At 45.4% G+C, this 12,296-nt stretch overlaps 1 protein-coding gene across 14 annotated transcripts in view; it reads right to left on the bottom strand.

Annotated features, from left to right (window-relative positions):
- LOC110501892 (FERM domain-containing protein 4A) overlaps positions 1–12,296 on the bottom strand; it is a 191,986-nt gene that overhangs the window by 47,587 nt on the left and 132,103 nt on the right. For all 14 annotated transcript variants that reach the window (XM_036955502.1, XM_036955504.1, XM_036955499.1 and 11 more), the window contains one exon: positions 9,804–9,869. In XM_036955502.1, coding sequence (XP_036811397.1) covers positions 9,804–9,869 — 66 coding nt within the window. The remainder of the gene's footprint in view (positions 1–9,803; positions 9,870–12,296) is intronic.

A 12,296-nucleotide genomic window follows, 5' to 3' on the forward strand; every position in this document is an offset into this window, starting at 1 on the left:
GAGGTGAGGGGGGGGAGTCATCTGAGAGTGACAGATGGAGGTGACGGGGGGGAGTCGTCTGAGAGTGACACATGGAGGTGGGGGGGTCATCTGAGAGTGACTGATGGAGGTGGGGGGGTCGTCTGAGAGTGACAGATGGAGGTGGGGGGGTCGTCTGAGAGTGACTGATGGAAGTGGGAGGGGGTCATCTGAGAGTGACAGATGGAGGTGGGGCGGTCGTCTGAGAGTGACTAATGGAGGTGGGGGGGTTGTCTGAGAGTGACAGATGGGGGTGAGGGTTATCTGAGAGTGACAGATGGGGGTGACGGGGGGAGTCATCTGAGAGTGACAGATGTAAGTGAGGGAGGGAGTCGTCTGAGAGTGACAGACGGAGGTGAGGGGGGGTCGTCTGAGAGTGACAGATGGAGGTGAGGGGGGGAGTCATCTGACAGTGACAGATGGAGGTGACGGGGAGTCATCTGAGAGTGACAGATGGAGGTGAGGGGGGGAGTCATCTGACAGTGACAGATGGAGGTGATGGGGAGTCATCTGAGAGTGACAGATGGAGGTGAGGGGGGGAGTCATCTGACAGTGACAGATGGAGGTGACGGGGAGTAATCTGAGAGTGACAGATGGAGGTGAGGGGGGGAGTCATCTGAGAGTGACAGACGGAGGTGAGGGGGGGAGTCGTCTGAGAGTGACAGATGGAGGTGAGGGGGGGAGTCATCTGAGATTGACAGATGGAGTTGAGGGGGGAGTCATCTGACAGTGACAGATGTAGGTGAGTGGGGGGAGTCATCTGACAGTGACAGATGGAGGTGAGGGGGAGTCATCTGACAGTGACAGATGGAGGTGACAGGGAGTCATCTGAGAGTGACAGATGGAGGTGACAGGGAGTCATCTGAGAGTGACAGATGGAGGTGAAGGGGGGAGTCATCTGAGATTGACAGATGGAGTTGAGGGGGGAGTCATCTGACAGTGACAGATGGAGGTGAGGGGGGGAGTTGTCTGAGAGTGATGGATGGAGGTGAGGGGGGTCATCTGAGTGACAGATGGAGGTGGGGGGGGGGGTCATCTGACAGTGACAGATGGAGGTGAGGGGGGTCATCTGAGAGTGACTGATGGAGGTGAGGGGGGGAGTCATCTGAGAGTGACAGATGTAGGTGAGTGGGTGGAGTCATCTGACAGTGACAGATGTAGGTGAGTGGGGGAGTCATCTGACAGTGACAGATGGAGGTGAGGGGGAGTCATCTGACAGTGACAGATGGAGGTGAGGGGGGGAAGTCATCTGACAGTGACAGATGGAGGTGAGGGGGGTCGTCTGAGAGTGACTGATGGAAGTGAGGGGGGAGTCATCTGACAGTGACAGATGTAGGTGGGGGGGGGGGGGGGGGGGGGGTCGTCTGAGAGTGACTGATGGAAGTGAGGGGGGAGTCACCTGACAGTGACTGATGGAGGTGAAGGGGGGAGTCATCTGAGAGTGACTGATGGAGGTGAGGGGGAGTCGTCTGAGAGTGACAGATGTAGGTGAGAGGGGGAGTCGTCTGAGAGTGACAGATGGAGGTGAGGGGGGGAGTCATCTAACAGTGACAGATGGAGGTGAGGGGGGGAGTCATCTGACAGTGACAGATGGAGGTGAGGGGGGGAGTCGTCTGAGAGTGACAGATGTAGGTGAGGGGGGGAGTCATCTGACATTGACTGATGTAGATGAGGGGGGGAGTCATCTGAGAGTGACAGATGGAGGTGAGGGGGGGAGTCATCTGACAGTGACAGATGGAGGTGAGAGGGGGAGTTATCTGACTATGACAGATGGAGGTGAGGGGGCAAGTTGTCTGAGAGTGACAGATGGAGGTGAGGGGGGGAGTTGTCTGAGAGTGACAGATGGAGGTGAAGGGGGGAGTTGTCTGAGAGTGACAGATGGAGGTGAGGGCGGGAGTTGTCTGAGAGTGACAGATGGAGGTGAGGGGGGGTCATCTGAGAGTGACTGATGGGGGTGAGGGGGGTCATCTGAGAGTGACTGATGGTGGTGAGGGGGGGTCATCTGAGAGTGACAGATGTGTAAGTGTTGCTGACAGTGCAGGTGCGCATTCTATCTCTATCCGATCTACACTCCCACTGCAGAGTCACAGGAATAAGTAGAGAACTGTACCACAATATCAAGGTGGGGTCTCACTCTTTGTTAACAACAGAGACTATCTTACTCTGCGAGGGCCAGTGTGGGTGCAAGCCTTTGCTTCATCTAAGAGCAGTAAAACAGCTGATTCAACTAATCAAAGCCTCTGTTACAATGACTTCACATGTTCAGCCACTGAACATGTGAAGTCATTGTGACAGAGGCTATGACGCATCATTGAAGGCTGCAGGCCAAGACCATCCCAGCACACTAACTGATGTAATGAGAGTCGGAGAGGAGAAGTCAGACAGAGAGAGAGAAGAAAGCTAAACAAACTGAGATAAAAAAAGAGAAGGAGAGGGCTGAAGGGAATGAGGGAAGAGAGCATGTGAAAGAACAAGAAAATGAAAAACAGAAAAGGAGAAAGAGGGAGAGAGATATAAAGAGAAAAGAGACTTTCACACACAGTGCTGCCATATGTATGTGGTAGGGATTTTTAGAGAGAGAACCCCACCCTGAGGTTAAGCATGGGTGTGTCTCTGCTTGGCTACACACTGACAGCACAGCATCTCTCTCTCACACACACACACACACACACACACACACACACACACACACACACACACACACCATGCACACTGCAAGCATGGACACATTGCACACACACACACATAAAAAAGAACTACACCTACACAAGGATACTGCTACACAGAAATACACTGGAGAGAGAGAGACAGAGAGAGAGAGAGAGAGAGCGAGAGAGAGAGAGATCTACAGTAGATACAGTAGATACTAACTACTACTACAGGGATACTAACTACTATTAGAGAAGATACGGTCACACACATTTCCTAGGTTGCGAAGGTCTGGATGGATATTGTCATTTATTGGAACAGTAACAAACCTCACAAGCTCATTTCCTGTCATTCTACATGTTGCCATGTATTATGTGTGTTCATATAATACCTGAGTGACTCCAAAAAATCAATGGAGGCGCCCTGGGGGTCGAGGCCCCTGGGCACATAATCTGGCCATGATAACACTACCTATCTAGGTAACACTGGTCATTTCTGACAGGTTCTAGATAGCTCTCTAAGGTCTGTAAGTGAATGACATAACAAGAGGAAAACTGCCCATGCACTACCAATTTCTAAATGTACAATTACAACTCTCAACAGCAGTAAGTTGAAAGCCAGTACTGTAACTGTATTATTATTATTTATTTGTCACATTGACCCCCCAGAACGGAAAATATACTGTATAAATAAACTCTCTCTCTCTCTATCTCTCTCTGTCTCCCTCTCTCTCTCGTGTTGTAGTGTGCTACAGTGTATAATTGAAGTAATGAGTGTTTTGGTTCAGTCTCAGACCTACAGAGACAGTTTCTCATTAACCAGTAGCCACGGCAACAATAGTCATTAGACCTGACTGGCCACACCCTCCTGGCTATAAATAACAAATTAGAGGAGATGTGGAGAGACAGACAGCACAGTTATGCCTGTATTGGGGTAACTATGAGAGTGAGCGAGGTAGAGCTAGAGAGAGAGAAAGAGAGGGAGGGTGGGAGGGAGTGAGAGAGCTAGAGAGAGAGAGAGAGAGAGAGAGAGAGAGAGAGAGAGAGAGAGAGAGAGAGAGAGAGAGAGAGGGTGGGTGGGTGGGAGGGAGTGAGAGAGCTAGAGAGAGAGAGAGAGAGAGAGAGAGAGAGAGAGAGGGTGAGAGAGAGAGAGAGGGTGAGAGATATTGCTGCCTAGAAAACAGTAGCAGCATCCTCTCCTGAACTGAGGATATCAAATCTAATATTATTCATCACATGCTTCGTAAACAACAAGTGTAGACTAACAGTGTATCACTTACATACGGACCCTTTACAATAACGATAAATTGGCTATATACACAGGGTACCAGTACTGAGTCTATGTGCAGGAGTATGAGGTAATTGAGGTAGATACAGTATGTACATATAACTAGGAATAAAATGACTAGGCAACAGAATAGATAATAAACAGTAGCAGCAGCATATGTGATGCGTCCAAAAAGTTATCATGAACAACAGCACTAGAAAGATAAGCATGATTACCTGATAAGAAGTGCGTGTGCGTGTGTGTGTGTGTGTGTGTGTGTAGATGAGACAGTCGGGTTTTGGCCCGCCGGCCGCCTGTTGCCCATCCCCTACCCTAGACCAGACAGATCTGTGTTAATAGTTATTATCATCAGCACCACAGGTCATTACACAGTCTACAGTACAGCTGGGGCTGAGACAGGGAGACAGAGGGGGAGGAGGGAAGAGTGGGACAGGAGAGGTGGGAATGGGGTGAGGCAGAGGAAGACTAGAGCCACAACTGGGGTTGAGACAGGGAGACAGAGGGGGAGGAGGGAAGAGTGGGACAGGAGAGGTGGGAATGGGGTGAGGCAGAGGAAGACTAGAGCCACAACTGGGGTTGAGACAGGGAGGCAAAGGCGGAGGAGGGAGGAGTGGGAGGGGATGGGGTGAAGGAGAGGACTGGAGCCACGACTGGGGCTGAAAGAGGGACAACCTCATAACTTATCTTAATAACTGTATGAACCTCAAAATGATTTATAATCTTTACCATCCTCCACCCTGGAAGGCTGTGAGAGGCAAAGGTAGGCCTGTCAGTGCTTGTTACCAGGTAGCTCTATTGGAGCTGTCTGGTGGTTTTGGGTCCCAATGGGTTCATTCCCAAAAACCCTTCCCTATTTCCCTTTCCTAAAAGGGGGAGAGCCTTTCCTCTATCCAGCTCACAGGAAAAACAAGAATAACATTGGCATTCTCTATGGTCCCGTTAACCCCTCAACGGCCTACCGAACATCCGCCCTCCGAGGAAGAGAGAGAGAAGGGGAGAGGGGGGAAAGAGTGAGGAAGACCTAGATGGCTGAAAGAATTATATGCAGAGTGAAAATGGTATATGTTCCTTCTCTCTCTGTCTATCCTCTTTTCTTTCCTCTCCTCCCTTCCTATTTAATATCTTCCTGCTTCCTCTCTTTCTCCTGGCTGAGAGGATGATCAAGTATATGTGGAGAAATATGAGGCTTAGAGAATGAAAAAGGGAGACAGAGAGAATGAGAGAGAGAGAGAATAGGATAGCAAGAGTGAGAGGTGAAGATAGGCTGAGTGAAGCAAAGAAATGAGGGAGAGAGAAATCCTCATACAATGAAGGTTTACTAGAAACGGACTAAGAGACAGGAGCTATCGTCTCCTCTCCTCTACTTTTGACTCACCTCGACCTACTCCCCCTATCCTCTACTATACATTGTGTCTCCTTCTGTCCATCCAGAGCTACCTTCTACTCCTCTCTCTTTAGTTATACATGCTTTGCAGCAGCAGTAAGATTTATTGATGAACAGACACACAGGATTGTCAATGTTACCGAAGATGGTTAGGAGGAAAAGGGAGGGAGAAGGGTGCTCCATTGTTGTGATGACACTGCTATGTAGAAACTAGGGATACCCGATATATCGGTAAACATATCGGAATCGGACGATATTAGCTAAAAATGCCAACATCGGTATTGGCCCGATGTCTAGTTTAACGCTGATGTGCAAAACCGATGTCAAAGCTGACGTGCATACCTATATAACATAGGTACATGCCGTAATGACGCCACCCAAAATTTTCCTAACCTAGCCCATAATGTCTGCTGTGTGGATCGAGCAGTCAACAAGTCGAACAGTCATTTGAAAGAATAAGAACATTTCAGCGAGATAACCCAAAGGCGAAATTCATTAACGGCAAGATAATGGGATTCATTGCCCTTGACAATCAACCGTTCTCTGACGTGGGTGATGTTGGCTTTTTCGACTGGTCGAGCACCGTTACACACTACCAAGTGAGCTATTTTTCAGATGTTGTCCTACTGGTATTACACAGTAATAGCGTCTCTGCTATTAGCTTCACGACATACTATGGAACGCCGTTTGGGTCTTTGCGTTTCAAAAAAGATAAGCTTTTAATTTGACACGTCAAATAACACTTTTCTATTACAGAATGTTGTGTGATCTGAATTTGTACGTGCAAGTCAAGCACCACCACTACTATCAGTAGCACTGTCAAAGCTGCACAAAAAAGTCTGCAAACAAGCAAACACTGGCCACAAACAATAAGTTTACAATATCGCGTTGGTAATAAATCATTATTTGTTTGACTGCAACTTCTGGGGTAGCTAGTTAGCTTGGTACCTAGCTCGCACCAATACAACCTGCCTGAAAACAATGACCAGTAGAAACTGCAGTCATTTTCATTATTCTTAGCAATTTAGGAATCCTTATGATGTAGCCACTTGTTGTTCGCCTATTGAAATTGAACTTCAGTTCATGAAAATAAATAGCTAGCCAGCTACTTAACCCTGTTGCCCAAAGCTTAACGTTATAAGCAGCCAGCTAGCTTCATCTGGCTAGTGTGGCTCGACCTGAGCGGGTTATGTGTTGTGAAGCTAGCCAACAAAGGATTAGGCACAATAGTTACATTTTCAGTTTGCCTTCAAAATAAAAGTACCTCTTTGAAAGTGATGCAGAGGCTTACAATTGGTGGAATCATGCCATATTTAGACTAGATAATGTTAAACAAGATTGGAATGTGAGACAATTAAATGAGGTATCAGTCTACTCGACACTCACAGAACACAACTGTGAAGAGTTTACGCAAATATTAGCATTGTAGCTCTTATCGCGGGACTGTGACTGTGTGAAAGCACCTCGCCAGTCAGCCAATACTAGTAATACAATAACAGTGTCTATTGACATTCAAATTGCACTGTACAACTTTACCTAAGGATTGGAGATCAATCAGTCTACTCAATACCCAAAATATTTTATCCCAACGTCCTCAGAGTTATCAGACTCCAAAACATCCACGCAGTATTGTTTTTCCTCGGGAATAGTGTTCAATACACATAGGTTGACAATAAATGTGGCTCAATACACAGTTGTTTCAGAGTCCCGCAATAAGAGCTACGTTCTCTGGGTGTCACTGAGTAGACTGATACCCCATGTCATTGATCCACAATCCATAGGTAAGGCTGTACAGTGAAATATGTATGCCCCCAATGCAATTCTAAAGTATAATACATCCAGTGTGATTTCAACAGATTTTAGTCAAATTAACAAATTATTGTCTTTTGTTAAATTTATATTACAATATTCCAACCTCGTCTAGCATGATCTATTCAATTATGGCATATTTATACTACTTGTATTCATTTACATCACTGTCAATGACATACCTCTATTTTGAAGGCTAACCGCAAAGTCCACTTTTGTGGCTAGTCCTTATTGTGGCTAGCTTCACAAAGATGGGTCCGCCCACCAACTGTCTTATAAATTAGGGTTATTTTAGATGATGACACCTAGCTATATAGTTAGCTAGCTAACTACAGCTTCTGAAACAGACAATGTCATTTTCCTATGTTTTTGGGGAAGAACATTTTTTACATCCATGAGCTAGCTAGCTTTTTTTATGACCAGCACTGTAGGTGTGCGAGACAACTTTACCAGATTCATAGCATATGTATCGATGAATCTTTGTGACATATAAAATGCGAGTGATAGTGTAATCAATGTGTAATAACTACGTAAAAAATGTATGAACACACGTAAAATGATTATGTGACGTGCAGTCATGTTCACGTCCTGATTGGTCAACAAGCTTATTTGACACGTCAAATAGTGTTATTTGACATGTATCTTTTTTGACACGAAAAGACCCAAACGGTGTTCCATAGAAATCCTGGTTGAGAATGAAACGACTGAACAAATGAACAACAAAACAGGATAGCAAGTAACTAAAAAAATTTGGTTTTGATTATGTTTTTCTGGTAATGGGGACATACGTAAATACCAACAAAATAACTTTTGGTCAGTGTGGTGTGCGTGTGTGTGTGTAACCTTAATTTAACTAGGCAAGTCAGTTAATTAAGAACAAATTCTTATTTACAATGACGGCCTACTCCAAACAAGCCCGGACGATGCTGGGCCAATTGTGCGCCGCCCTATGAGACTCCCAATCACGGCCGGATGTGATACAGCTTGGATTCGAACCAGGGACTGTAGTGATGCCTCTTGCACTGCGATGCAGTGCCTTAGACTGTTGCGTCCATGTGTGTATGTTAACTATTTAACTGTACTAGAATGCTTAAAAGGCCACAAACATTTTAAATATCGGTTATTGGTATTGTTTTTTTGGGCAAGGAAAATATTGGATTTCGGTATCAGCCAAAAATTTCATATCGGTGCATCACTAGACGTGACGCTTGGCATTCAAGCCAAAGAGTTCAATCTTGGTTTCATCAGACCAGAGAATCTTGTCTTTTAGGTGCCTTTTGATAAACTCCAAGAGGGCTGTCATGTGCCTTTTACTGAGGAATGGCTGCCGTCTGGCCACTCTACCATAAAGTCCTGATTGGTAGAGTGCTGCAGAGATGGTTGTCCTTCTGAAAGGTTCTCCCTTCTCCACAGAGGAACTATTGTGGTCTGTCAGAGTGACCATTGGGTTCTTGGACAACCCTGACCAAGGCCCTTCTACCCCCATTGTTAAGTTTGGCCGAGCAGCCAGCTCTAGGAAGAGTCTTGGTGGTTCCAAACTTCTTCCATTTAAGAATGATGGAGGCCACTGTGTTCTTGGGGTCCTTTAATGCTGCAGAAATGTGTTGGTACCCTTCCCCAGATCTGTGCCTTGACACAGTCCTGTCTCAGAGCTCTACAGACAATTCATTTGACCTCATTGCTTGTTTTTTGCTCTGACATGCACTGCCAACTGTGGGACCTTATATAGACAGGTGTGTGCCTTTCCAAATCATGTCCAATCAATTGAATTTACCACAGGTGGACCCATATCAAGTTGTAGAAACATCTCAAGGATGATCAATGGAAACGGTGGTATTTCTGTTTTAATTTATTTATACATTTGCCAAAATATCTAAAAACCTGTTTTCGCTTTGTCATTATGGGGAATTGTGTGTAGATTGATGAGGGGGAGATTGATGAATGAATTGAATCCATTTTAGAATAAGGCTGTAACATAACAACACGTCTGAATGCTTTCCCAATGCACGGTAAGGACAACTCAGAGTATACTATTCTGTTCTTCTGAAATAGGCTACATTTTCTACATAGCATGTTTCTTTAGACCTGTCTAAAAATAAATGATGGATTTATTGTGATGGTGTAGGCTATATTAATTGGATGTACAGTATTAGACATTTTAAAATGTAGATGTTCCAAAGGTCTGCATCAGTGGCTTGTGGGCTAGCCAGAAGATGCTAAAAGTCTTTATGTTAATGAACTGTCAATTACCGTGAGACCGGCAGTTACTTGCATGACAATCACCGGCTGACAACATTTCATGACCACCACAGCCCTAGTCTGAATCAGTCCTTATTACAGAGAGAGTAGGGACAAGAGGTAGAGGTTAGGAGACATAGTGGGTTGAGAGTCACAGTTTAGGGCATCATTATGACTGACCAACTGGATTTCTTGACGAGAGAGGGTGTGTGTCTGTGAGAGAGGGTGTGTGTGTCTGTGAGAGAGGGTGTGTGTGTCTGTGTGGAAGGATCAGGTGAGCAAAAGACGGTGCAGACGGTGCAGAGTCATCCAGTTAGCAGTAACTGAGCCCGGGTAGAAGAGCTTACACACACACTGCGGCGCAGTCTCCTTATCCCTCCTCCTTAAGTGTGTGTGTGTGCATGCGTGGTGTGTTTACCTGTACGAGGAGCTCCAGCTTCCTGTCGTCCAGGAGATGGACCTGACATCGCCGCCCCTCTGTCATCTGAGTGAGAGGAGAGAGATGTGTTAGGCTCTGAACATGAATTAAAATGGACGACTAGAAAAACCTTAAACCAAGTTTATTCAACCCACTGGATGCTTCAGCTGCAAACACACGTGTACATTACCAAACAGGCATTTATATGTCAAAACGAGATTAGGGATGTAACTTCTCAGAACTGTCCATCTGTTTCCCATACTGCCTAAATGTTGTCTTTGCGGTCGAACGGTCTGGTAGCAGTTCCTCTTCATCCGGTCACTTCTCCATGATGTTTATAAGTGACCTCCTGTTCACCGTACTCAGACTTTGGACATACACGACAGTTCAAAAGTTTGGGGTTTTTGTCCACTAAAATCATATCAAATTGATCAGAAATACAGTGTAGACATTGTTAATGTTGTAAATGACTATTGTAACTGGAAACAGCTGATTTTTAATGGAATATCCACATAGGCGTACAGAGGCCCATTATCAGCAACCATCACTCCTGAGTTCCAATGGCACGTTGTGTTAGCTAATCTGAGTTTATAAGGCTAATTGATCATTAGAAAACCCTTTTGCAATTATGTTAGCACCTGGCCTTCTTCACAACTGGAGCATCAGCATTTGTGGGTTCGATTACAGGCTCAAAATGGCCATAAACAAAGACCTTTCTTCTGCATCCTGGAGTTGCCTCGTCACTGTTGACGTTGAGACTGGTGTTTTGCAGGTACAATTTAATGAAGCTGTCGGTTGAGGATTTCTGAGGCGTCTGTTTATCAAACCAGACACTCTAATGTACTTGTCCTCTTGCTCAGTTGTACACCGGGGCCTCCCACTCCTCTTTCTATTCTGGTTAATGCCAGTTTGCGCTGTTCTGTGAAGGGAGTAGTACACAGCCAACATGAACAGGAATTATGCCCCTATTTCAGATTACTCTTGACGTTTTTCTTACGCTGTACCCAATGATTTATGAAAACTTGCTTGTTAGGTCAAGGTCCTCATTGTGGTTTTACAGACATGTTTAATACGTTTTATTTACACACTTTATTTGAATATTTATGAAATGCATATTGATATGTTTTTCCTTCGCCTCCAACCCCATTCGATGCGTGGACTAGATGTGGGTGGGGCTAGGTCTACAGAAGTGTGCTAATTAAAAAAAACTCACAAAAGCTCTGACGAAGGCCCTGAGGCCGATACGTAAAGCTTATTAAAGATCAGTGATACTATTTTTTCTCAGTAAAACATCTTAAAACTAGCGTTGCAATATGGATTCAACACTAATCATGCACTAATAACCAAAAAAACTACAAATCACAAGTGAACATGTGAACAAGGGCATGTGGTCTTTGCTCCTCCGCTCAGCATAGAGCACACAGACACACGCAGTGCTGTAGAATGTTTAAATTCATCTTAGACTTAACAAGGTTAGCTGAGCTGAAACCACAATAGACCAATAGATTATATTTCCTGTGTGTGTGTGTGTGTGTCTTCCTGCTGGATATATCTGACATTCCTCTCCTAAAGGGGGAAGTCCACCAACAGCTAGACAATCAGAGCATTAGACAGACAGACCTTTCTTTCTCTTTCCCTCCTATTTCACTGTATTATCTTATGTTCATAATGTGTCTGTGTATGTCTGTGTGTGTCTGTGTTAGCCAAAACTGGCATTACTACGCTGCCAAGTTTGGGTGTAAACATTGGAGCAGGTGGAACGACAGTACATCAGACTGACACATACACACTATCCTTTCCAACACAATGTTGCTAATCTGCAAGTGTCTGTTATTGTGTTGTACTGTATGTGGGAGTGTGGTTGTGTGTGTGTACATGCATACATTATGTGTGTGTCAGTGTGTGCATATGTGAGTGTGGGTGTGCGTGTTAGTGTGTGTATGCACGTGTGTGTGTTGAGCACATGTGGACTGTCTTTGCAGTGTAACAGGAAGAGGAGACCCTGGGGAATGCAAACTCTTCAGACCCTGCCCACATCCTCACATCTGGGGGAAGAGGAGGGAGGGAGAGGAGGAGGAAAGGGGGACAGGGGGAAGAAGGAGGGGAAAGACTGGGAGAGAGAAAAGCCATAGCACAAGAACCCCAAAGGGTTGAGATGGGTTATGTGTCCTAATGTGTTTTTAATGTCCTTCCTCCAAAACATGTCACGTCAGACACACACACACTGATGTGTTCTCTATAGTTGTCCATCTCCAAATCACACACACACACATCCAGTAGCCCCTTCAGACACAGTAACATGTTACACACACACACACAATGGGAGCGAACTTGGGACTGCCATGTGAAATCATTGGTTTTTGAATGGCTAGCAGGCTTGTGAATTCCTTTTAGACAGGGGATCCCTTTTCCACCCCTAATGTTTTCCATAGACAGCAAGACAGTGGACCGAGGGCAGGTGGACAGTCAGCCATCACCTATTGATAAACACCC

Source organism: Oncorhynchus mykiss, chromosome 2, assembly GCF_013265735.2.
Source record: "Oncorhynchus mykiss isolate Arlee chromosome 2, USDA_OmykA_1.1, whole genome shotgun sequence".
NCBI classification, from domain to species: domain Eukaryota; kingdom Metazoa; phylum Chordata; class Actinopteri; order Salmoniformes; family Salmonidae; genus Oncorhynchus; species Oncorhynchus mykiss.